The sequence below is a fragment of the Chelon labrosus genome, assembly GCF_963514085.1.
Source record: "Chelon labrosus genome assembly, chromosome: 24".
NCBI classification, from domain to species: domain Eukaryota; kingdom Metazoa; phylum Chordata; class Actinopteri; order Mugiliformes; family Mugilidae; genus Chelon; species Chelon labrosus.
In genome coordinates this window covers 3,542,551-3,568,018 of record NC_140357.1, presented here as the reverse complement: position 1 = coordinate 3,568,018, position 25,468 = coordinate 3,542,551, and the positions used below count along the sequence as shown (strand labels likewise).

Sequence of the window (25,468 nt, the reverse complement as noted above, 5' to 3'; positions counted from 1 at the left end):
CACCCCACAGCTACAGTTCACAGGCATGCCTAAACGTAGAGGGTTATCAGAAGGGCAGAACGTGGAAGAAAGGTTGAATTTTTTCCGCGGAGTCACTCACGTTTCCCCCGCCTGCCGTGTGCTGGAGTTTGTCCAGGGAGCCACATTTAGCTTGTACGTGGCTAAAGTCCAGCTTAACACTTGGAATCATGACCTGGGAATGACAAGTTGACTTCTTTAACTGTGAACACTGAGGGCTTCTGAAACAGGAAGGGGGGAACAGTGAAGGGGCTTAAAAAAGGCCAATCTCCTCTGTCCTTTAAAACCCAACATAATCTTGTTAAAGTGTCCCAATTTGACATCCATGACCTATCGAGCTGTCAGCACTCGGCAGCACTTGAATTTGAGCTGATCTAGGGAAAAGAAGACAAGCTGAAGCCTCCTGCTTGCATGGAGTTTATGCAGTGATCTTGAACCTGAGGCATATTTGAAAGAGTTTAAGTCCCAAGTGCGACATCCGTGCTTGTACTTCAGTAAATGAATGCAGCGAAACAAGGACAGGAATCCTTACTTCTTTGCTGCCAAAAAAGCAACAATGACGCATCACACTTTGGAGATAAACCCTGACTGAGAAGAAGCCAGGCAGACAAACAGATGGGATTCACAGATGGGATTCACAGATGAACACGTAAAAGTAGCACGAGAGAGGGCTACAGCTGAAAAGAGAAGAAGGTTGGAAAAAAAAAAAAAAGAGAAGGAAAAGAGAAAAAGGCGTACATACATTGCCTCCTTTGGGCGTGTGCTTCAGATTATCCCTGGAGCCGCACTTTGACTGAACATGACTGAAGTCCAGCTTCTCGCTTAAAATTTGAACCTAAAATACAGTCGAATAACCAAAGAAAATAAATAAAATGAAAACACTATATGTGCCTCATTTAGTTAAATCAAGTGTGCAATGAGTGTGTTCACATGCATTTACATTTTAACAGGGTGGGAGTGTGACTACAATGCCCATTTCCACTACAAAGCCGCCTTTAATGTTGGCCAGTAGGGGCCGCTAGAGCAGCAGCAAAGACCACTGAGCCAACGGAAATGGGGGGGCGGGATTTCAGCCCGTGGGAATAAAACCTTCCGAGGTTCTATTTTAGAGATACACTGACATTTTTGTTTTACATACGTGTAGCTCTGGACGCAGAAACATTCTCACTGGCCAAGTTAAACAAAAAACAACAGTTTTTATCTGATTCAAGGTTGTACGCCTACACCAACCAAGCAAGTCCGTGTGTCGCCAGACTTGTATAGCAACGTTTGAGCGAAATGTTGGCAGTGACAATGTTTCTGCCCTGTGCACCATTTTGTGTTGTTTGTCAAATAAAAATAATATATTGTAGTGGACACTATGGACACAATTCACCTCGTTCCGTGTTTTAGGGACGCTGTCTCTTTAAGAACACGCTGCTGGTTTGTTGTTGTTATGGGCAACGCTTTGTTGGTTTGGAATTAATATAGTTAGGATGAATAAACGACACGCCGTTGCGTTGTCAACGTGAGACTCTTTCTCCACCTCATTTATCACATCCTACATTGGTGACCCCGACGTTTATCTACTGGACGCATTCCAGTGACATAAAGACCAACTATGTCAACGAACGCTGTTACGTTAAAACTTCCAGAGTTCTGGGAGTCGTCGGCTTCAGCCTGGTTCGCTCAGACCGAGGCGCAGTTTGCTCTGCGGGACATCACCGCGGACACAACTAAATACTACTACGTCGTGTCAGCCCTCAGCAGCTCAACAGCGACAAGAGTGGTTAGCCTCCTAAAAACCCCCCCCGCAGTGGATAAGTATACAGCACTCAAGGCTCACCTGTTAAAGACATTTGAACTCTCTGATGCTGAGAGAGCTAGCCGGCTATTTTCTCTGCGAGGCTTGGGTGACAGCAAACCCTCTGAGCTTATGGACAGGATGTTGGGTCTGCTTGGAGAACACACACCGGATTTCCTCTTCGTCCAGCTTTTTTTGCGACAACTCCCTTCTCAAGTCCGTGCTGCGTTGGCCAACACCACCATCACTGACTGCCGTGCGCTGGCTGAGGAGGCTGACAGGTTTTTCTTGGCTGGTCAAAACTATGACATGACTGCTGCTGCGCTCAATGCTGCCTACGCCGCCACGACTGCACCGGCACACGCTTCGCACGCCGCCGCCCCACTCCCTGGTGATGCAGCGCTCGCTGCAGTGACGGCGGTTTCTCACCGGGAGCGTTCTGACAGCGGCCTGTGTTTTTACCACGCTAAATTTGGATCCAGAGCAAAGCAGTGCCGATCGCCGTGCAGCTTCAGGGGGACGGGAAACGCCAGGGCCGGCGCTCAGTAGTGGCCTTGAGCGTCGGCCGCACCGGCAGGCTGCTGTTCATCCAGGACTCCGCCTCCGGGCGCCGTTTTTTGTGTGACACCGGCGCGCAGAGGAGCATTCTGCCTGCATCGAGACTAGACATCGTGGCGCCATGCTGCTTTGCGACGTCTCCACCGGACAGCCGCGGCCCATCGTTCCCACGGCATGGAAACGACGGGTTTTTGAGGCTGTTCATGGTCTTTCTCACCCAGGTCGGAAGCCATCTCAAAGGTTGGTGGCAGCTAAGTTTGTCTGGCATGGGCTCAAGAAAGATGTGCGGGACTGGGCAGACTCTTGTGTGGAGTGTCAGCGTTCCAAAATTCATCGCCACACCAAAGCACCCCTGGCACATTTCCCTGTGCCAGAGCGGAGATTCGATCATGTCAACGTGGACCTGGTGGGCCCCCTTCCCTCTTCTCTCGGTTTCACTTACCTCCTCACCATGGTGGATAGGACCACTCGATGGCCGGAGGCGGTCCCACTGACAGCAACGACTACTGCTGAGGTGGCTCGGGCGTTCGTCGGGTCCTGGGTCGCCCGGTTTGGCACCCCATCTGACCTTTCTTCTGACCGAGGCTCACAGTTCACCTCGGAGCTCTGGAACGCCGTTGCGAACAACTTGGGTGTAAAGCTCCACCGCACCACCGCATATCACCCCCAGGCTAATGGACTGTGTGAGCGCTTTCATCGTGCTATGAAGGCCTCCCTTCGGGCCAGCCTCAAGGACAGTGGCTGGGTGGACAGGCTCCCTTGGGTGATGCTGGGCCTTAGGACTGCCCCTAAGGAGGACCTCCAGTCCTCATCAGCAGAGCTAGTGTACGGCCAGCCACTGCGGGTTCCAGGGGATTTCATTGCCGACACCACAGTTCCCTGGTCCGCTGCCCATCAGCGAACTGTGCTCCATGATACGGCTAGACTTTTTGCGCCTGTACCCACTTCGCGCCACGGCCTCCCGCAATCCTACACTCCCTCCCGTCTGCAGTCAGCGGACTACGTTTTCATCCGTCAGGACGCACACCGGGGACCGCTGCAGCCTCCCTACGACGGGCCGTTCCGCGTTTTGGAGACGGGGGAAAAACATTTTGCGGTGGACATGGGTGGTAAGGCGGAGCACATTTCTGTGGACCGCCTCAAGCCGGCTCATCTGGATTTGGACAGGCCGGTGAGGCTCGCCCAGCCTCCACTACGGGGGCGCCCTCCGGCTCGGCCCAAGTCCCGACCCCACCTCCCTCCCTCCAATCACAAGGCCTCCGGAACACCACGCCTGGGTGCCTCAACCCACATTCCGGTGCGAAGGAGCCGTAGCGGGCGGATCATTCGCCCACCTACTCATTGACCTTTGTTGTTTCTCTGTTCTGGTGAATTCTGGGGGGACGTATGTAGTGGACACTATGGACACAATTCACCTCGTTCCGTGTTTTAGGGACGCTGTCTCTTTAAGAACACGCTGCTGGTTTGTTGTTGTTATGGGCAACGCTTTGTTGGTTTGGAATTAATATAGTTAGGATGAATAAACGACACGCCGTTGCGTTGTCAACGTGAGACTCTTTCTCCACCTCATTTATCACATCCTACAATATATACAAAAAAAAAAAGACCATTGCTCAAAGAGTCGAAGTGAGCACAAACAGAAGGTAGAAGAAAAGAGAGAGAGAGGGGTTCGGGGAAAACGCACAAGACTCCGGAGAGCCAGCCTTGATCTGCGGTCTACGCTGAACTGACCTGGATTCTTTTGACAGCTCTTCGCATTGGCTGTACACCTTACACAAATTGACACCCAGTGTTCCGATTATCAGTCTTTTTTGCAGTTCATTGTGTCTTCTACACTGCTGCTGCAGCACAGACAGCAGCAAGGTCACTCAATGACAAAGCACACGAATTGAACGCTGTCTCTTTAAAATGATCAATCCAATATATGTTTTGGTGTGAAAAAATATATATATTATTTTTAATTTACATAACAAATCACTGTCTTCACTGGGAGAAGAAATTAAAGATGGAGTGGATTATTATTTTTATTACTGATTAATCTGGCAATTATCGCCTTTAACAATAAATTAACTGGTTGGCTTATAGAACCAGTTTTTTTTTTTTTTTTAAAATATTTAATTAAAAGTCTCACAATTCAGAAGCTGGAAACATACATTTTTTTGCCACAATTTGCATGTTTTTTTAGATTTTTTGTGCACATTTTTTGCACAAGAGGCCTTTTTGTGAGTAAAGCTACTTAACACGTAATTTTCATGTATTATATTTTTTATTTTTATTTAATTCCAGCTCTTTAGTCTGACGGGTTTAACGCGGTGTGGTACGGAGCTCCTGCACATCACAGGCTGTCCTCCGTGGAGCCTGCTGTGCCCCTGATATAAGCCGTGCGTCACCCGGCTTCATTAAAAATTTCTGCCACTATGTCACATTTCAACTCAAAGAAAAACGACCGGCCCTCTCCTCCTCCCCCTCCATACATCACTGGGGTTAATATTAAGTCTCCGCCCTGCAATACCTTGGGACCATTAACTTGGCTATGTGATTAAAAATTTACATGCTATTAGCCGTTCACACATCTGTTAAGAAGATGAGTTATTGTGTCCTACTTTTAAATCCTCCCCTTTAGGGAATTTCTCTCAGTTTAAATTGTTTATTTATTTTTTTTTAACTAAAAGAGGAAGTGCAGTGAGGTGATATATTGTAATTCTGTGTCCTTGGCGCATCTTCTCAATAAGTAATACCCAGAGCCGGAGGGAAAACCCTGCACTACGATGACAAAGGCAGCTCCCCAGGGGAAAAGAATCTGCACTGCTGACTGTTTTTAAAGGCTTATTATTTTTAGAAAACATTAACATATTGAACTTGAGCTCCTTGGATGGGGAGACATTTGAGGAAAGCAGGATGGAAGTGAGGGGGAGAGGGCGGAGTGGGCCACCGTCCGTTCACCCAGACTGACGGAGATGACAGCCGACAGGGAGAGGGCAGAGGGACAGGGGACAGTCAGAGAAGGCAGACACACAGTGGCGGCAAAAGCAGAGGTTCAGAGGAAGGCCAGACGGTGAGTGAGGGTGACCATGTGAGGAGAGTTGTCCGAGCATCACAGAGAGGAAGAAGGGAAGGAAGAAGAAGCCGAGAGAAATGGCTCAAGTTTCTTATGTTAGAAGCTGTTGCAAATGTGATGCTCTGCAATGGACTCTAACAAATCCCTTATTGTTATAAATGCAGAAATGATATTATTAGACATTATATTCAATAATATTAATGGTTGATTTGCAGTAAACGTCCAATGTAAGATTTTTCAGTTTCAATTAAATTTTATTTTAGTGTCCTTTACTGCCCCCATGTGGCAGAATTTGGTGCATGCTTCAAATTTTGAAGGACTTCATGTAAATTTAATTTAGATATTTTTAAACTGTCGTGTTCCAGGATTGTGCCTTTTACCTGTCCACCCTTTGGCTGATGTTTGAGATTAGAGGTGGAACCAATCTTGGACTTTACATTCTTCAGGTCAGGCAGGGGCTGATTGAGAACCTTCAGCTGCCGCTGGGCGGACGACGGCGACTTGGGCGGGGTGCGGATCACCGCCACCTTCTTCTCCTGGAGCACGCTGAAGGACTTGGGTGTGTGGCTGCCCGGGGTTCGCGAGCCTGGGGTGCGGCAGGAGTAGCTGGGGGGCGTCCCGGGTGTGACGGCGGTGGAGCCCGGGGTGGAGGCGCCGCTGCGGACTGATCGGGAGCGCGCAGAGTCCGTACCTTACGGGGAAGAAGCACATTGTTGGATTGCAATGATGTGAAGAAGAAAGATGGACGATGTGAATGAAGGGAATGAAGAATAGGCTTCCTGGAAGCAGACAAAGAGAGGTAGTCAAAAAGCAAACAACCCCCGATCAAACATGTTTGATGAGGAAAGCACACAGGCAGCTGCTGGCCTGTTGCTAGGTTACCTGGGCAGGACCAATAAGATTTGAGCTAACAAGGTGCTGAATTAGAACAAGAGACCAATGTTTCATGCACCTGTTCCTCTAATAAGATAACGGCAGGTCTGACAAAACCAATTTATACACATTTTAAAGGTAAATGGATGAATGCTTCTTGAATGGATGATGCAGACTAGCTGATACAAAATATATATGAAACAAAACCAAAATAAAAAGCCTAATAAGAACAAGATGTCCCGTGTGGATAAGGAGGATATGCTGGATCTAAACAGGAACTACCAGGTGGTCTACCTGCAATACTAGGGGCTCTTCCAGACCTGCTGTCCGCTCTGTACTCGGTTCGGATCGCTTTTAGAAGGGAGAGGGAAAAGGACAAAGGAGGACAAAAGGGAAAAACAGCAGGGGGGGCAGGAGGTGGAGGGCGGTGGGAGTTAAAATATAATATTGAGCGAGGAGAATCATTCGAAAAAGTGCAAGCAGCTGAAGGTTAAGCATTGTGTTTGTGTGCGCATTCTTACAGGTTGGCCTGGAGGGGGTGCTGTTGTCCTCCTGTTCAGCAGCAGGGATGTGGCGAGTCAGAGACTTGGCCGGCCTCGGGAGGGACGACCTCTTCTCAGGGCTGCGGTATGCCCGCTCCTGGATCGACACAAACACCGCAGAGTCGATACGCATGCTCCGTCACGTGTACACTGTGCACAGCTACCTTCCTACCCCTATTTTCCTATCACTTTACCTTCTCTGCCCACTTGCTGAGCAGAGGAGACCTGCGGGAGCAAGCAGAGGCGGCGCGGGCCTCGCAGAGCTCCGCCTCCACGAGGGGGCTCCGCTTAAGGCTACAGGCAGAGCCAGGCCGGGGGGGCTGTTGATCGGACCCCCGGCGCTGCACTGCCATCTTTAACAGAACAGCCCTCGTGGGGCTCTGCACCCGATGGCATGGGGGAGGAAGAGGCATGCAGGAAAAGATGGAAGGAAGGAAGGAGGTGACAAACATATGGAGAAATGAAGAAATTAAGAAAGAACAGAGCGGAAATGGAACTACAGTTTAGAAAGTAATAGCTGGATACTTTCGTAAATGATAAAGTAAGTACACTCAACAATGCAAAAGACAAAAGAAGGTTGAATGAAATGTTGGGGTTTTTCTGTATGATATAATTTCCTTTTGCCATTATTCTGTAAAATGTACAAAAAGCTCTGTGCTTTAATTCGATTTCTATACTCACAGATTTTCTCTGTCGAGACTGAGGACAGAGGCGGGCATGCGAGACAAAACAATTAAGCAGAGACAGAAATAACACAAAAAAGACATGCAAAAAAAAAGAAAACATGCCAACTATTTCATCTCCTAAATGGTTCTCGAAGTTACCTATTATTGATAGATACGATGAATGCGTGTGTTTAAAGATGACAGTACTTACGGTGGTTCTCTCCCTGGACTGATGGGCCACACTGAGAGGCTGATGGTGTTCAATACCTATGCAACAAAAAGAGCAATGCTGCAGCGATCAGACCAAACCAGCAGGGGGAGACATTTTAAGCGTTGCACGTCTAAATTCATCACGAGGAGCAAACAGTGCTTTGTGCGTTGACTTCAAACAGCAGAGACACGCTCAGGTGACAAAGATCGGTGAAAACGCCCACATCACGGTAGTTTAGTCACTCTCACTTGACATTCTCAAACTTTTTTTTTTTTCACACCGTCGGACCAAACACACAGTTTTCAGCGTAAAGCCATTTTTTCCAGCAAGTGGCTCAAGGAAAGGAATGAAATCAGAGCAGCTATTTCTACTAAAGGACACATTACCAGTCGAAACAACATCACAGAGCAGAAAATAAATGTGAAGATGAAGCCAAGCAGGAGCGAATACCCCATTTTTGACAAATGAGAAAAGAAAGACAAAGCAGGTGAGCTTGTAAAAAAAAAAGACGAGACGTGGTTATTTTTAAATGGATCATCAGCACATGATGTTTGCCAGCTACACTGCGCCTGCTTAATTCCCCAATGAGCCATCAATAGAGAGAGAGCGAAGTGATCAGAATATTCAGTACCTGTTACTTGTTGTTTAAAGCTACAAACCAGAATGTACATTGTCCTAATTTTGAATTTTTTTAAATTCAATTTGACTCTCTCTCTATCCACGGCACTGATTCCTGGTGAAGTGTTCACCTGTGGCCTTGCGTCTAGCAGAGCCGTGAAGCGGAGCAGGCCTAGGATGTCTGGCCACCACTTTGGCTATGCTCTTTCGAGATGGAGAGCGACTTTGGAGGGCTGACACCTTATTCTGATCAGCCCTCCTCATGCCTACTAGCAGAGAGGAAAAACAGGATTATACCAACATAAAAACCTCTGTTAAATGCCTGCTGAACATCACAAGTAATAATAAGTAATACTTCTTGAACACAGAAATGGAACCTTTTTTCTTTTTCATCTCCTCTCTCGGCAGATGGTGGCTGGGTACTTTGCGGAACACTTTACAATCAGTGGTGATAGGGTGGCCCCTCCCTCTGCCAGGGGTACGTCTATGGGGTCTGTCCACCACCACCACCGGTGTACTGGTGGGACTCTGGGTCTGAGGAAGCGCTTCGATTTGCTCTGTCATGATACTTTTGTCATCATCTGCAGTGGAGAAGCATCAGAAGAGGACTAATTCTCCACACGCCTTGCTAGCTAGGAGCTAGCTTAGTACAAAAGAAACAATGACTAGTAACAAGATTTCTGATGCTAGCTAGATTTTGATATTCAGTTAAATATACATCAGAGGCCGTAAACAATTACTGTACAAGTGATTTGTTTAGAAATTGTACAAGCTGTGGGTACCTTGTGAGTCCATCCAGCCACTGTCTGTATCTAGGACTGATGTGTCCATGGTGGTTTCATCGTTAGTCACCCGACTGGTGTGGCAGAGCACCTCAGAGGTCTCTTCCACCTCCTCCTCCCCCATCCTCTCCTTCCCTACATCATCTTCCTCCAACCTTTTCTTCTCCTCCTCTACACCAGAACTGACATCCTTCTCTTCCTTCTCCCTCGCTGGGTCTTTCTTTACTCCTTTGTCTTCCTCTTCTTTTCCTTCCACCTCATCTATCGGTACGGCCTCTTCTATTTTAACCACTTCCATGTCTTCATCTCTGCTTCCTCCCTCTGTTTGCTGTGGTAGGTCATGATCAGAACATGGAGACAAGTGTGAACTGTCTGTCGCAGGTTCCCCATCATCACTGTTTTGGGCACTGTGACTCCAATCTTCTGCTCCAGACTTAGGGTCATCATCCAGCAGCTGATCGTCAACCATCAACCTTACTTGCTCTTTCTTCTGCTCTTCCTTCTCACCTTCTTTAATTTGACAATCCTTTGCTTGATCACTTCTGGGGCATGCAGGCTCTTCGGCTTCTTCCATTATCTCTTGAGGCTCTTCAGCAATCTCAATATCATCGTCATCTTCTGCTTCTTCGTCTACATGTGCTTGAGGTATAATGATGATTGGAGAAGATATTTGTAGTTTTGGTGCTGGAGGTACATCTTGTAACTGCATTTGGGCATCTTTCTCATCTGAGGGCTTTTTAGTGCTGAAATCCTGAGAGACATTTGATGTCTCTTGCTTTTCTAAACCTTCTATTCTTGCAGGTGTCCCCTGCTCACTTTGAATCTTCTTGTCTTCTTCTTCTGTGCTCTCTTCTAAAGACTGAGATGATGCTGAAGGCGTGTCTCTGCTTGGCATTTCTGGTTCATCACTTGTTCCTTTAAATACTTTCTGCTCAGATTTCAACATTTCCTTGCCAGTCTGTTCATTATCAACCTTCTCAGAGTCCAGATCATCTGAGACAATTTTCTTTGCATTTTCTTCACCTACTTGGGTTTCTAAGGGTTTAACGTCTGGGGATTTTGGGGTGGTGGGAGTAGTTGGCGGCTTGTTTCCGGTTTCTACTGGAATGAAAGTAAAGGAACTGTCTGGTGGGATGGGAGAAGCTTCTCTTGAGGGATCTCTTTCAACGTCTACCTCAGGGATTGCTTGGATCTTAATGTCTCCAGGCAGGCCACTCTCCAAACGGAATTCAGTCAGCCGGTCTTTTGTCGGAGTCATTGGGATTCTAAGACGATCTGGTTTTAGTCCACTTGTCACAGCTCTTTCAAGAATCAAGGAGGTTTTGACTGGTGAATCCTTCTTTTCTAGCAATGCTTTTTGAGAGATATCAGGCGCAATTTCTTTAAGATCTTGTTCTTGCATTCCTTTTTGAACACCTTTAACTCCCAAGACACCAAGATCCTCTACTTCACCCTCCACAGGAGGGAAACACTGATGTGGAGAATCTCCAGGACTTGGTACGTCAGCAGGAGAAGGCATGGGCCCCGAGTACTCACTGAAGACGCAGTAACCAAGTTCTTCCAGCTGGCTTTCTTTTGCCACCACTCTTGGGGTTTGGTCCGCCAAGGAAAGCTTGGCCAAAGAGCTCCCCACTAAAGCGGACACATTGGCAGGGACTGACTTTCGTCTCATGTGGTCAATTTCCCTCCTCTCAAGGGATGGGCGAGGCAGGGCACCAGCCAGGTCTAACATCTCAGAAAGACTTCCAGATTGTTCGAAACCGGAGGTGTGCTTATCAGAAACTACAGGCGCTTCAGCCGTAGTGGGGAAATCTTCAGGTGATGCAGTGTGAGTTGGGGTAATGGAGACAACCGGGGGAATCTCCACAGACGGAGTTGTAGGGTGAACCTCTGCTTCATCAACACTTCCACTGATTGGACTCAAGCTTTCTGAGAAGGTTCTTGACTTTTCTCCCTTTGCTGCTTGTCCCGCTGTAGTAATGTTCAAGGAGAGACTTTTAGCAGGAGAAGTCCTGATTTTTTCTTCCTTCAGCTCTTGCTCCACTCCACTCAATTTTGCCTCTGTTGTTGTGCTGAGTTCATAATAGCTCTGGGTTTGTGGGGACTCCTCTTCTTGGCTTTTTGTTGTTGATGATGTCTCAAAGTATGTTTTTGATTGTGGCTCATGTTCCACAAAAATATCTGATGTGGATTTCAACTCACTTGACTCCATGGTTTCTGTAATTTGCTGAATGCTAGTGACTGATGTTTCTTGCAATCTAACATCACTACCACCATCTTGGCCCTCCTTATTTATTGCCTCGACCGTTGCTGTTTTTTCCTTGTTTTCATTTGGTAAGTCATCTGTCATTAAAGGTTCTTTTGCTTTAGACTCCACAAGCATTTCTCTCACAGTAGGCTCTTCTACTGAATCCTTTCTGTCTTGATTAGCTTGTGCAATTGAGGAAGTGTCGGAGAGATCTTTCTCTTCCACAGAAGGAAGGGGAGGTTCATTTGAAGTGTGTTCTTCTCCTCCTTCAGGTTTTGCTCTTTCACCAACCACCTGTTTCTCACTTAGCGACGGCACGTGAGGTTCATCTTCTTTCACGGCGGACTCACAAGATGCCTTGCCGATACTCTCTTCGGGCTGGGCTGCGAGTTTGAAGGATACTGTACAACTCTGGGCTGAGTCAAATTAGCTAAAAGCTTTGCTTGCAGCATCCACAAAAGCGAGCCAATACAGTCAAGCCGAGGCCTTCTGCACATAGATACAGTAGCTCTTCATCAAGCAAAACACACAGCACAGTGTATTTTGTGCCAGGCCACAACAGCACAGGGGGAGTCACAGCACCCAAGATAGCGTGCAGAACTGGAATGAAGGAATGAGTTGCATGATTTTAGATGAGAAACAAAATAGTGGTACACCAGTATATTGAATTCCTATTGTAAGGATTGACAATAATGGTCAACCTAATTACAAAAAAGATATGTATTTTGTAATGGTGTTATTACAGTTTCTACTGCAAGCATGGGCATGCTGTGGATATAAATTAATCTTTATATGATGTTTAAGCTATTTTCTGTATTAAGTTAAACTTTGGGCTGATGATTCATGTCCGGTGAGGGTGAAATTTAGTAACAATAGGAAAACAGAATTATCCTTTGCCTCGGGATGAAATGAAAACGACAATGAAACTTGAAGAAAATGATATTCAACAGACTAAAAATACATTCAGAACTGATTCGTGAAGCGCCCATACAGGTGGGCGTTCTCAGAAAACGGCTTCGTCAAACACACAAAAATATTCCAGCAAAACCCACGTAAAGAAAATACAGACAACCAAATCCAGCAACATCTACATCTGCGACGCTCGACAGTTTAGACGGTGGTATCAGCATTTGCAATGTAGCTGGCAATACAAAAGTGCAGAAATGATCAACCGCATTGTTATGGTTGATCAGGCGTTCGAATGTAGCTCCAATGAGAAGCGAATGGTTATGTGTCGCATGATAAAGCACAGAATCAAAAAGCTTCAGGTACTGAAGCAGAAGCTTGAGGATTACAGAGCAACAAAGCTGCAGGAAGGTTGGCAGCAAAAGCCTGAGTTGCAGTACAATTTCTAGTTGTGCCCATTAAAAGAGCACAAGGATCATGCACAGTAGGTAATAGACAGACTCACACTCACTCAGACACATACAGTACCCCCACACCAGTTGGATGAATACGCACAAAACCACACACACCTTTTTGTGACGGGCTGTGTTCACCTTGATGACTTCCTCCATTGAGGACCTCAGGTGTCTGGGCTTGCGGGCAGCCCAAAGCCTGGGGCTCTGTTAAACAATCGCCCTGCTCTAAGAGCGAGTCTCCCGGCTGCTCACATGCCACCTCCTCCTGGTAACTGCCGGGCTCCTCTTGAGCCTGCTCCTGGTGCCGACTGGCAACCTCTACTTTATCCTCTTTGACCGCGGGGGAAGGGAGACACGCAGATGAGACATGGAGGACAACAAAAAGTGGGCGCACATGGGTTACGAGACACTTTCAGCTCAGATGGAGAAGCATGGGATGCAATCAGCACACGTCCTAGGTTTTTAGCCCTTATAGATACATTTAAAATATAATTTATTAAGAGAAACATTCAACATATACACATTATAATGTATGCAATCTATCTGATTAAAGATCGGTGTTGCCTAGAAATATGTCCTGTTTCTAAATATAAGAATACCATGCAACGTGACTATCTGCACCTTGGCGATTGCATGCCGCATGCTAAAAGCAAAAGAAAAAGAATGAGTAAAGAGCTGAAAGTTACTGCTGTGTGATTTACAAAGGAAAGACCAAAGGAACAAAACAGGAGATGCTGAGAGGGTAGAGCAGACTAATGAAATGAAGGGCTCCAGTGGCAGGTTATGTGCTACAGCCTAAGGGGAAGAGGAATGTTTGTGTCGCTGAGTCCTTGTATCTGGGGTTGACTCTGGTAAATGCTGTTAGAAAACTATTGCTGAAGTAAATATTGGTAAAATGAACCAAAGCGTGGATAGGACACTGTGGAGGACATGCTGCAAACTTCCTAAAGGTGATTAGCTGACATGCAAAGAGACAGAGTAGCATGAAATTAAACCCTAAGGGACCAGGAGAAAGAGGAGGAGCGGCCGCCGCGTCTCAAGACAGTTTGGCGTCTTCTTTTTTAGCAACATTTGCGCCCCCCCCTCGCATCCAGCATTCACACTGCCATCGCGGACGGTCTGGGGTGGTTTTTAAGTGTGCGGAGGTGTACCTTGTGCCACGGGCCCAATCTGCTCAGCGGATGGAGAGGGGGGAGGGGAGGGAGGCAAATTGGCTGAGTCATCCACTGCGAAAGGGAGAGAGAAAGAGAAAGACACACCGGGAAGACAAGACGTGGATGGGAGGAAGGAAATGACTCTGATGGCTTTATCTCTGCGAGGCGTCCCTTTGAGAGCATGGGTGCAGAGCACAGATCAGACGGAAGCGCCTCTGGGATTTGATTAGTGTGGCCTTTTGTGTTTACCGTCCAGTGAAGATTGATGTAAATGGAACCTTACCTCAGAGGGTGCAGAAACACCAAAAAAAGGAACACATGTAGCTCAGTATTCAGAAACATTAAGGAATTAAAAATAAATAACGTGGAATCATGGGTTCTCCTAGATATGGACTAATTGCACTAATGCCTCTTTGTTCATGATCAGCACTCTTTCAAATGAGAAGCTGTTTGATCTGTTCAAGAGCATTCTGAGGATTGACTGCCCCTTCCCGCCACCGTGGAATTTATCACATTACCCGCAGCTGCAGACCCATCTGGTGGCGTGTCCAGTCAATACCGCTGACACAGTGCTGCATGCCTACCTGTCGTCCCAGGGTGCGCAGCCGCCCCGCCGTGGTATCCGTTCTCCCTGTAGCCAGAGCTGTAGGCCGAGTAGCCGTTCTCGCCGTTCTCCTGGCCGTTTGGGGCCCAGTGGTCCTCCGGCTGCCGACCGTCTGCCATGACTGCCTGCTGGGAAACCCGGGAGTGGACGGGTCACCTGTTGTATCTGGTGATTTGGACAGAGAAGCAGATGGTGGTGGAAAATAAGTAAAAACATGATACAGACGAGTCAACTGCATGATGAAGTGCACAAATCCGCCACCAGGGGGAGTAAAGCGCCACTTTTGCCCTTTAACCGGCTCAACCAAATGCTCTTTGTTTCAGCATCCATGTGCTGAGGCAGGAGGGAATAAATAAAATATCTCTATATTGGTCATGATTAATTGTTTTTCCCTTTTACAGGGCAGGCATGTATATCATTTACGCCAAACTGTACATCAACCAAAAAACACAGCAACAAACAAATGCAACCAATCAGCAAAAAGCCTTTGAAATGTATGCAATTCCAAAAAAAAAAACAAGTGTGATACCCATCCTGCTGTAGAATACTTATGAAATAGAAAAGGGGGGAAAAAATCACAGCGAACACACCCTTCACATGCCCTCCTTGCTGATAAAGAGGTTGTTACCACGGCAACCAGAACAGGTCTTATGGAGGGGTCGAGCAGATGGGTCTGACAGCATCGGCCCATTCAGACAAAAAAAAAGAAAAAGTGCTCCATACACGAATCCGGGTAGAAAAGTGCTGCAGCTATAAGCGTCCACTGTTGACACTACAGTGCAACAAGCTCATTTCCACCAATTATGATAACAAAAAGCTTTGTCCCATTCAAGTACTTTATGCAACGCTAAAGCATCTACGCCCTAATCAAGCATGTACTCTCATAAAAGTGGGATTTTTTTTCCCGGTTTAGAGCAAACACATAATGTTGCTTTTTAAATACAATTAGCAGGGGGGCCCCCGTGCCTGGCAGCTTAGCTAAACAGAGTCATTATCATCAAGCAGCTGCGGCTAATTTCATCATAACAGATCATCAGGAGGACTCCTTTCTTCTTCCTTCCTTCACCTCCGCGTTAGCTTACGCTGCTTCTCGTCATCTTTTTCCACTCAGCTTTCATGTCCATGTATTTATTTGTATTTTTCGTCAGCTCCTTCCTTTCCTGTCTTCATCTCCGCCTAAACTCCAGGTGATGATGCCCAATGTTGCTGTCTCTGTCCTAGCAAGGTTAGATAATTCGCTATGCTTCGCTGAGCATAAAGCACGGAAACGAGGGAAAATTGCTAGCTTCAGTCCATATGACGGTAATGAAGCGAAGTATATGAGGTATAAAAACAATTTTACAAGAGCCAGGCTCTTTAAGTGAAGCTAACCTACTGCTGTCTCTAGCCACAGACATGACATTTCCCAAAATGTCAAAGTATTGCAAATAAAATCCAACTTGTGAATATATGAGTAATATTTAGATTTTTCCTTTCTTTCATCCCTTTCCCTACTCATTCCTTCCTAAAGTCTGCCTCCTCTCCATCCCTGCAGCGCTGCATGACGACAGGCTCACAGCGATCGGGGCTAATGTCTACTGCATTGTGAGGATCAGAAGAGAGAGAGAGCAAAAAGGATGAAGAGGAGAACGGGGAGGAGGAGGAGGAAGACCTACTGACACTCAAAGATACTGGGCCAAACTGTCTGAGACTGAAAATCTGAGCCCGAGGCTCTGACCCAGCTGTTGCTAAGGAGAAAGAAAACTGGTGCGCTGACAGCCACACTGTGCTGATGGTGGTTATGAGTTGACCCGCTTTCAGCTGCTGTTTTGGCAATACCATGCCACACTTAGCATTCACACATTGTCCCTGTTGTACAATGGATGTCAAATTGTGTCTGTTTACATAAAGCGTCTGTGTTTTCATTTGATAAAAAGGAAATTAACTGATGAAAAACACAAACACAGCAAACCCTTTTCTTGCCAATTCATTAGCATGGCCAGGATTCCCAGGTCTAAATACTTATTTTTTATTATTTGCTGGTTATATTTCCTCTTCTTCCTACCTGAACACTGCAAAATGACAACAACCACTGACTGGCAAAGTGGCTTAAGGACACTAGCCACCATGGTCATCAATTTAAGCAGGACGTTATTTAATACAGTACAGAAACTTAAACATTATTTTAAGGTAATTCATCTTTGCAAAGTACATCAATATTTAAAGCTAACCACTACATTTAGTTATAAATGATTTTTTAGCTAACTATATAGTTTATACTTTCAGCCGTTTAATAATTGACCCTTACTTTTGACTAATGAATAAATGAACGCACTTCTTATGTATCGCATTTAGCTTATTCATCTTCTTTTGTTGCTAACTATGTCAATTTTCTAGGCTAACCATTACCTTTAGCAATTTCAGGAATGATCTTTTAGCTTACCATAGAGTTGACGTTTTAGCGGTTTATACTGTTTGTCCATAACATTTATCTAAGTGAAACATTTTCTTAGCTGTTAGCTAGCTTTAAATGTTAGGAGGCTAACCATTATGTTTAGCTATAGCAATTTCGGCTAATTATCATGTAGCTAACTATAGAGCTCATATTTTTAGCTGTGACTACCATTTGTCCATTACTTTTGACAAACTATTTAAACAGCTTATTCAATACTTCTAGCTAAACTGAAGTTAATTACTGTCGCTAGCTATGCCTACCATTTATCCCCTCCTTTAAGCCTATCAAGTCAAGTTTTTATTTGACTATTTCCAATAATAAATTAATTTTAACCTCCCGGGGTAATGGTTCCTGTTGGGAACTGGTACTTTAATGACCACAGACTTAAATTTATAGCTAACTTCTTTGGTCTCAAATGCTATTTTTTACATTTGGAAGACTAATCACAATTTCTTTTTACCTAATACACATAAAAACTTTTGCCAAAGTACGAAGGCAAATTCCCGTGCATCTGAGTAAATTTAGGCTCATGCCACATAGCAAAAAATGTCAATGTCAATATTTGACATTTAGATTAGTAATAACAGACAATACTGAACTCTTGACAGTTTATTTTTATTTCCCCCCTGATGTTTGGGTTTGCCCACTCCCAGACCTTGCTCTCCAGGCTCACCCAGTCATCCTTTTGTGCCTAATGTTAACCGACATTTCCCTTTAGCTGTTTCTAAGTCTTATTGAGTTACAGATAGATAAAAAAGAAAATAATGACATCTTTCAAAATATTTATACGAAAGAAAAAAAGATGAGGATTAAATGGGACATATTACGCACTGTTAAAAAACCTTAAAATGTTTTATTTTTTTCTCTCCACAGCAATGACTCACTATGGAGACTCAACATCAATTACCAACACACCCTGTAGTGCCAGTCTGTTATTTGCTTTGCAGCTATCATTGCTTTATGAGCAGGAAAATCCAATCCTAATCCATTAAATAATGGTTGACTGTTATATTTTCGGAAAGACTGCAAAACCCAGCAGTTAGCCCATAACTGCTCAGCATGTGAACCCAATCTTGAGAGGGTTAAATCAACAGCACTGGGAGTCAAAAAAATGCTGTCGAATCCCATCACATCTCGAGACTGATGTCTTAAACTGAACATGCTAGCGTGCTCTCTTAGACAGACGAAGAGAAGGTGTGGCGGCAGGCCCGCGGCTCATCTGACTGGCTTCTTTGCCTTTCCTCCTTCTTTCTTTTGTTTTCTCGCACTTTCACGGCCCCCTGCTCCGGTCCGCTCTACCTTCCAGCCACTGCCGACTTCGCCCCACCCCAGCCCCTAATCCAACCTTCCATCCCTTCCTCTCTGAGCCTCACCCCCCCCGCCCTCCAACCCCACCCCAATCTGGGTCACCCATCACGCCTCCATGGAGCGCTGCTCCCATCGGTATGTCACCATCCATTTAGAAGGGAGGATGGAATCCCTGGCAGCCTGTCTCAGTAGGCCAAACCTGGCCTTAATCCTCTGTGGTGTATGTGTCTGAAAACCTTTGTTTGCAGCATGGATCAGCAGGGCCTCTACACATTCATGAGAACTGTCTCACATTATGGTTTTATCTCTGAACACTTTGTCTGCATCCACGCTGACTTCTTAGTAATGCTGTGTTTTGTCCTTTAAACTAACGAAGACTTTCTAAGACCTTTGATCTATTGAACATAAAAAAGCTTTTGTCTTCTCCGTCCCACATTTGGCAGGCAGGCCAAGGATTTGAATTGCCAAATGTCTAGCTCATGCACATATGACCTAAGATACTGCATGAAAAATAACTGGCTAAGAGCCTTTTTTTAATATCATAAAGCTAATGTGGCGGCAGTAAAGACAGATCAGGTCTCTAGCTTGATAGGAACAAAAAAGGGCCTTATCAGTACACTATCACTACAAGCCAAGTAAACACAGTCCCTGTAAGGTGACAGTGAAGGTTGCGCCGACCTGTAATCAACCCAGGATCCAGCGGCTTCCTGCAGCAGCCGACGAGCGGATTATGTTTCATTGACTCAGCAAGACATGAGGGGGGTTTGAAGCATAATGAGCGCTGCCAGTGAAGTGTGAATGAGCTCTGTAAATGGTGAACGGCAGCATGACGACAAAGGCACGCGCGCACACAAACGTATGGACAGGAGGTAGGGGAATGACTCCACTGCTTGCAGATTAAGTACCGTAATAACAGCAGTATAGGAGCACCTAGATTATATCACAATTCACAGAGGCTGGTTTTGCAGTCATAAAACTCTTAAACTGTGACAATTTCATGATCCACTTTAGGATATCAGCAGAAATAGTTTCTATAAAAGAACAAGCCTTTGAATATGAGTGAGCATTTAGGGACCTCCTGACAGACACATCGCCCGCTGCTGGTGTTGAACATCAAGGTCCGTCCACATATAAAACGACTCACTCATCACCCGCCGCTCTGTTGGTTTCTAGTGGACGCTCCAGGCTCTGCTTGCCAAGCACGCTCTCGTTTCCCCACCACAAATGTTGTCAAAGACAAGTAGTGCATCAAAATGTTAGCATACGGATTGAGCAAGCTCTTCTTGCTGTCACCACTCCCGTCCTTTGAAAGAAAATACTGTCAGCGATGCAGCTGCTCCATCTGGGCTCCCCTGACGCTCAAATCCCGCTATGAGCATGGTGAATTTGGAGGTAGGAACCAAAATTGTGGACGGCGTTTCTTTGACGGATTTGATTGATACGTCAATCAAATCCGCTACCCACTCATTTTCTGTGTGTATTTTTGTAGAGTAAACGGCAGACTGAATTTCAAAAACATCTAAGTTTGACTTTAATTCAGACTGATTGTTGTGTTTCTCTGCATGCTATCTCCCATATCTCCCCTTCCCTTCTCTTTAGCTTCAGCACCCAACCTCATGAGACGGGTAGATGCTCCCTGACGTACACCGCCCGGCCCCACCCCGCGGTGACGTCATTGTTCCCATGGCGACATTAGAACAAGCGCGGGAGGGGTCGGCGGTGGTCAGTGGAGGATGAGAGCGGACTTTGACCATGTTACGGATCCAGAAATAGGTCACCAGATCCTGCAGGCGCGGGCCCTGGGGGGACCTTCGTAACTGCACTCACACAAATGGGAGCCGAGCCATTTAAATCCATCAATACACCGATAGCTGGTTGCTGGTCGGGCTCTTGATGTAATTTTAGGCCTGTATGCTGGTGCTGCTGATGGGGGCGGTGTGTATTACATATTTTTATTTGATAAAACTATGTGTGTTTTTACATTTTTCCCCTTGTGGAACTATCTCGCTGTAGGAGAGCTGTTAATCGATGATTTTTAAAGGGGTAAAGAGGTTAAAAATGTTTGGTTTTTCCACAATAAAAAGACAAAAACATGGAGAAAAGTCTGAAAAATAAAATTCGCTGTCAGATTTAAGCTGGCTTTATGATTAACGTCTACAAAAACCCACAAAACTCAACAAACAAACACACCCTACAACTGACGCCGCCGAATGCATCAACAAACCCCCAAAGTTTCTGTCTGGAAGCAAACACACGTGAAGCTAAATATAGCCGAAAATCCCACAACCAGCCGCTCGCTCTGTCAGTTCATTTCCTGTCATGTAACATGTTTAAGCAGGCTGGAACATGAGACTGGAGTCTCAGCCTAACGACTTGAAAATATCCCGCATGAGATCAACCCAAACAATCGCTCCTCATCTCCCTTACGCATGTTGCCGGAGCATAATTCCTCCTCTATTACATATCCATGAAGCGCCGAGCTAATCATCTGGCTGAGTGCGGCCACTTAGATGTGACTAACCCCTTAACCTGGGGCCCCATGAGTCATGGGAAAAGTGAGTGTGAAATGTCATGGGGGGATAGTAGTAGAAGAAGTGCAGAGCGTTCCATCTGGCAGCGGGCCAGACTTCTATGCTTTTGCTATTTCTTTAAGTTATTTAGGCGTAACATTTAAATATCTCGTTTTTTGGGCCGGAATAGCAGCGACGTATCTTGTGGCTCAAGATAAACAGCTCTGTAGGTGGTAATGTTGATTTGTCGGACATTGTCTTAGTTAGAGCAATATAAGTCTACTGTACTTGGATGGATTGACATAAAAATCTGTATATATATTCATGGTTCCCAGATGACAGACCCTTATGACTTTTGGTGATTCTGTGTGGCAGTGAAATATCTAAACTACTCGTGAATTAATCAGGTAAAACTTTATTTTTCCATTAGTTAGGTTTAAATACCTTAAAGGTCCCATAATATCAAATTTAATGTTTAAATCTTTTTATATTATATGTCTTGTACTATATAATATGTCTGCACTAGGCTAGTATCTGGACCAACATTGACAAGAAAGTAATTTTGTAGGTATTCTAGAATCTGTAATGTCTTGCAAAATGATTTAAAAATGTAGATGACTCATTCTGCACTTGGGGGCGTGTACTTATGTTTGGTCCGTTCTCTTGTCCTTGCCTCTCTTGTGTATTTCCTTTACGAAACACGTAAACATGTAGAACTAAACACATTCCCATCAACTTCAGATAGCGTGTTAGCATGCTATCGTCCCACCATGACACCTCCCCCTTCAGCTTGTTAGCATGCCGACATCAGCATTTAGCTAAAAGCACTTACTTACAGTAAGTCTTGGTTCTCAGTTGAAGTAAATCACACTGTGCTTGCTTACCTGAGCTTAAGAGCTGTTTCCACGGATCAATGCAACTGACAAGAGCCGAGTTCGATGTGTCTGCTCAGAACTGCCGGGATAAAAGGGACAGGAAAGAAGAGAGAATACTGGTTAGGGCGGCTTAAAGCGGCAGCACTACAATTTAAACATACAGAGCACTTCTCTTTAACAAGAGTTATATGTCACTGGGTCGGAGACAAGCCTAAGCCCATTTAATTTACCATTTCATTTTTTTTTTTTTTTTTAAGACGACAGCTTTCATCTCTGCCTTGTGTTCAACACACGCCGTGCACGAGGCGTGCATGTACGCAGCAGCTTAACTCTGTCACCTGGAGTCTGCCAGCAACATTAATCCAAACCTCAGCGCGGCCTTCTCTCTCTTTTAAGATGCCGCTAATGGGCTGTGCACAGCAACAAAGGCAGTCTGATCTATTTACAGCGTGTGCATGCGAATAAGCAGATTCATATCTTTTTGTTGTCCCGTTGCCTGGATTGTTTAATGCATTATGCTAACTCATTTTCAACAACACGTGCATATTTTAAATTGAAACGAATGAAGCTAAGCTAACCAAACCAGCTACTGCCTATAATATTCTCCATAAGATCTAATTAATTTAATTGTTTTTATATGCTGGCTCTATATGTAACATATCTGGACCAAAATTGACAAAACAAAAAAAAGTTTTGTAGGTATTCTTAATAGTATGCAATTTCCTGGAAAATTTGTTGATGACTCATCCTGAACTACGGGGCATGTACTACTTTTGCAGCCAATGAAATTCTTTCTTAGATTTTGTTGTCTTTTCCTAGAAGATAGCTTCGGGTTGAACATATATCGGTGGTGCCTTGTTGAACAAACCACTGGAGCAAACCAATCAGGACGCGCTGGGCATTTTGGGAGGGGGCGGCCTCCTTAGCTTCCTGTTTTTTCAGGAAACGCATAAATGTAGCTATGCTAGCCATTTTATGAGGACTTTAACGGACAGTACTGTGACCTGAAAAAATATAGAAACAAAACAGAGGGGTGTTCAAGGTAATGAAAGAGTACATGTACCCCCGTGAGCCAAATAGACAGACTAAACTAGCGCAATGTGTTTAAGATTTTTAAATTCTTGGACTGGTCCACCGGGGCCGAGCCAGGGGATGAGTTAAGGCTCAGGCCAGCCATGAAGAAAGCCAGACTTGCGCGTTTGCTCCGCTTTGGGACCCTAAGGAGGTGGAACACAGAGCATCCTGTTAACATTAAGACGCCGTGAATGCACCGTCGGGGGGTTTCTGGCTCCAAAACGGGCATTTGGACAGAAAAAGAAAGAGATAGAGGATGGACGAGAGAATACACAAAGAGCAGAGCAGGGATTCTCCAAACAGGAAGGAGGCTGATTTATTTGAGGAGAGAGAAAGAGAAGCCAGGAGTGAAATAGAAAGAGAATTCACAGAGGAGGGAGTTCTGGTTTACAGCAGCTTTCATACTTTCAATTCTAAATAATGGAATTTATTCCCTTAATTCTTTATGGATGAGTTCTTTATTATAGAATTATAGATGATTATATTTCCAAATTGCTAATTTGTTAGTGTGTAGACAGTAATTCTGTCTCATGCAATTTTGGCATTTTTTTTAAAACGATTAAGTACAATTACATGTGCTTTAGAAGTTGCCTTATTTCCTACTCTGGTAATAACATAACGTTTAATTTCTCATTAGTGAACATACAACACAAATTGGCTTGTTTAGGCTTTTAATTTGAAGGAATGATTAATTGGACTGGGGACAAACCAGCCACCGAAACAAACAGGGCCAACGGAAGACGAGGCATTTGCAATACGTCCCTGCGCATTTATTAAAGTCTGTTAATTAGTTGTCTGTCTAGATGCGGACAGAAGGAGACAGAAGGCAGGAAGTGTGAATGAAGAGAAAGACACAGAAGAAGCTGAGGTCACACAGGAAGTATTGTGGGGAGGAGGCCTGGCCAGCCAAAAATACAAAGAGATGTGTAGTTTCAGTCTGGCCCAAAAATATCTCGAACGTGGACTGAAAAGCCGCATGTTCTGAAGAGTCAAAGCAAACGATCCCTCTCTCTCACAGCAGCTTGTTTGTTTCTTATAAAAGTCCCTCAACACAGTTCACCATTCATTCTCTTCAAACGCATTTTGGCGTTTTTAATCTGGGCTGTCGGTTAAGTCACGATAGATTCCCCAATAAGTGGAACTTGTAATCTGTGTAGCTGAAACCAGGCCAACAATTTGAAGCGTAAAGTTTGATGCGACAGCCGCCCGCTGATCATTTCCAAATCTTCCATATCTTAACTCCAAACTCATTAATTGCAGCTTTTACAGGACGCACTGCTGATAATTTGACATCTCCACAATCTTATCAGCCATCCAAGGGACCTTCAACCCACTAGGACGTCATGTTGGTTGCTTTAATGGAGAACACAAACTGTGATTCCCCCTGAGTCCTTAGCAAGGTGGAAAACAGTTGACTAGGCACTTTTCATCCGTCCTGACAACCAACTTGACCTGAATGTTCCTCCCAGGAGGAGGTAGGCCAAATGGGTCAAACAGAAGGCAAGAAGAGAAGGAGTAAGAGGGGGGGAAGGAGGTCAGAGGCTGTCCTAATCCACAGATTTGTCTTCTTCAGAGAGGAGGAAAACAGGAAATGATCTTGGCGCGGGTGCTAAAAGGCCTGATAAAACCGTGCTGAAGATATTTTAGAGTTATCTGCATTAGTGGCACAATCTCACCGGCTCAACCTTAATCATCCAAATCTTAATTGAGCCTTTTGGCTGCATGAAAGAATAATCACAGCAGAAGGCAGTATATCAGTCCTCACATCACGCAAGAACCAAGTCCATTTGCCTTTGCTTTAGCATGTAGACATGTTAGCATGTAGACATGTTGACGTGTTAGCATGTAGACATGTTAGCATGTAGACATGTTAGCATGTAGACATGTTACTGTGACCTAGATGACTGGAATCCCCAACGGACAATTCACAACTTCGTTAGTGACGTTTGCGCCTTTGCTAATGAGAGAGCAACTTGTGCAAAGCGACCGATACCGACGATAACCAGAACTTTAGGCTTGTATTTGCATCCCAGGTTTCTGAGGACACTGAATAAAGCTGACAGTGCTTGTATTATGTCACCCAAAGGCTGTGTCACCCCTGCCAGGACTACTTCCCACAGGAATCGCGTTACACGGATGTCCAACAGTACTTTGAACGATTGAAGCGCAGCTTGGGATCCTCAGCAGATTCAGTTTGTTTAAAAATGAAAAATGGCATCTCATATATTAGTGATTTATGATAATAACGTGAGGTTGCAGTGGCTTGTAGTAGTGATTTGTTCCGTTCTGTGTTTGTGGTGTGTTTTGGTTCAACCTGGGGGTCCAGCCAGCAAATCTGACAGAGCCTCTCCTCTGAGGTCTCTGCTTCCTCCCTTTTAACTTGGCCGCCGCCCCCGTTTCCTCATCCATAATTCACACAGAAGACAGTCGCGTTCTCCCCACACACGGACACACGCATGTTTAACACATCAAATCCACGAGCAGCGCCGGGTGAGTAAATGTTCAAAAATACTACGACGGATATATCACAGGGGGAGATCTCCTCATTTCAAATCCTTTATAACTGCTGCAATTAAAGAATATAAACCTCACATGTGTACTGAAGACTCCTTCGTGCGCTCGTAACCATTTCAGACGTGGCGCTTATGACATCTCATTATCTTTTCATCACCGACGTTGCTCGATGTGAGCCAGTGAGTAATTGCGTCCGAGATTCATTTTGCCTTTTCCCTAATCACGACTCTCCATGCGGCCCATAATAATCAGTGCGGTTTTACCGGTGCAAAGAGAGC

The 25,468-nt window shown here is 45.2% G+C and overlaps 1 protein-coding gene across 1 annotated transcript in view; it reads right to left on the bottom strand.

Annotated features, from left to right (window-relative positions):
• The window catches only part of LOC311509423 (uncharacterized protein), a 53,012-nt gene that overhangs the window by 3,464 nt on the left and 24,080 nt on the right, over positions 1-25,468 (bottom strand). Inside the window, exons 3-14 of the mRNA XM_084574632.1 lie at positions 21,612-21,681; positions 14,456-14,640; positions 13,869-13,943; positions 9,109-11,739; positions 8,704-8,907; positions 8,458-8,595; positions 7,709-7,764; positions 6,812-6,929; positions 6,585-6,641; positions 5,798-6,108; positions 761-853; positions 101-193 (exon numbers count right to left, since the gene is read on the bottom strand). Coding sequence (XP_084430758.1) covers positions 101-193; positions 761-853; positions 5,798-6,108; positions 6,585-6,641; positions 6,812-6,929; positions 7,709-7,764; positions 8,458-8,595; positions 8,704-8,907; positions 9,109-11,739; positions 13,869-13,943; positions 14,456-14,594 — 3,915 coding nt within the window. The 5' untranslated portion in view covers positions 14,595-14,640; positions 21,612-21,681. The remainder of the gene's footprint in view (positions 1-100; positions 194-760; positions 854-5,797; positions 6,109-6,584; positions 6,642-6,811; positions 6,930-7,708; positions 7,765-8,457; positions 8,596-8,703; positions 8,908-9,108; positions 11,740-13,868; positions 13,944-14,455; positions 14,641-21,611; positions 21,682-25,468) is intronic.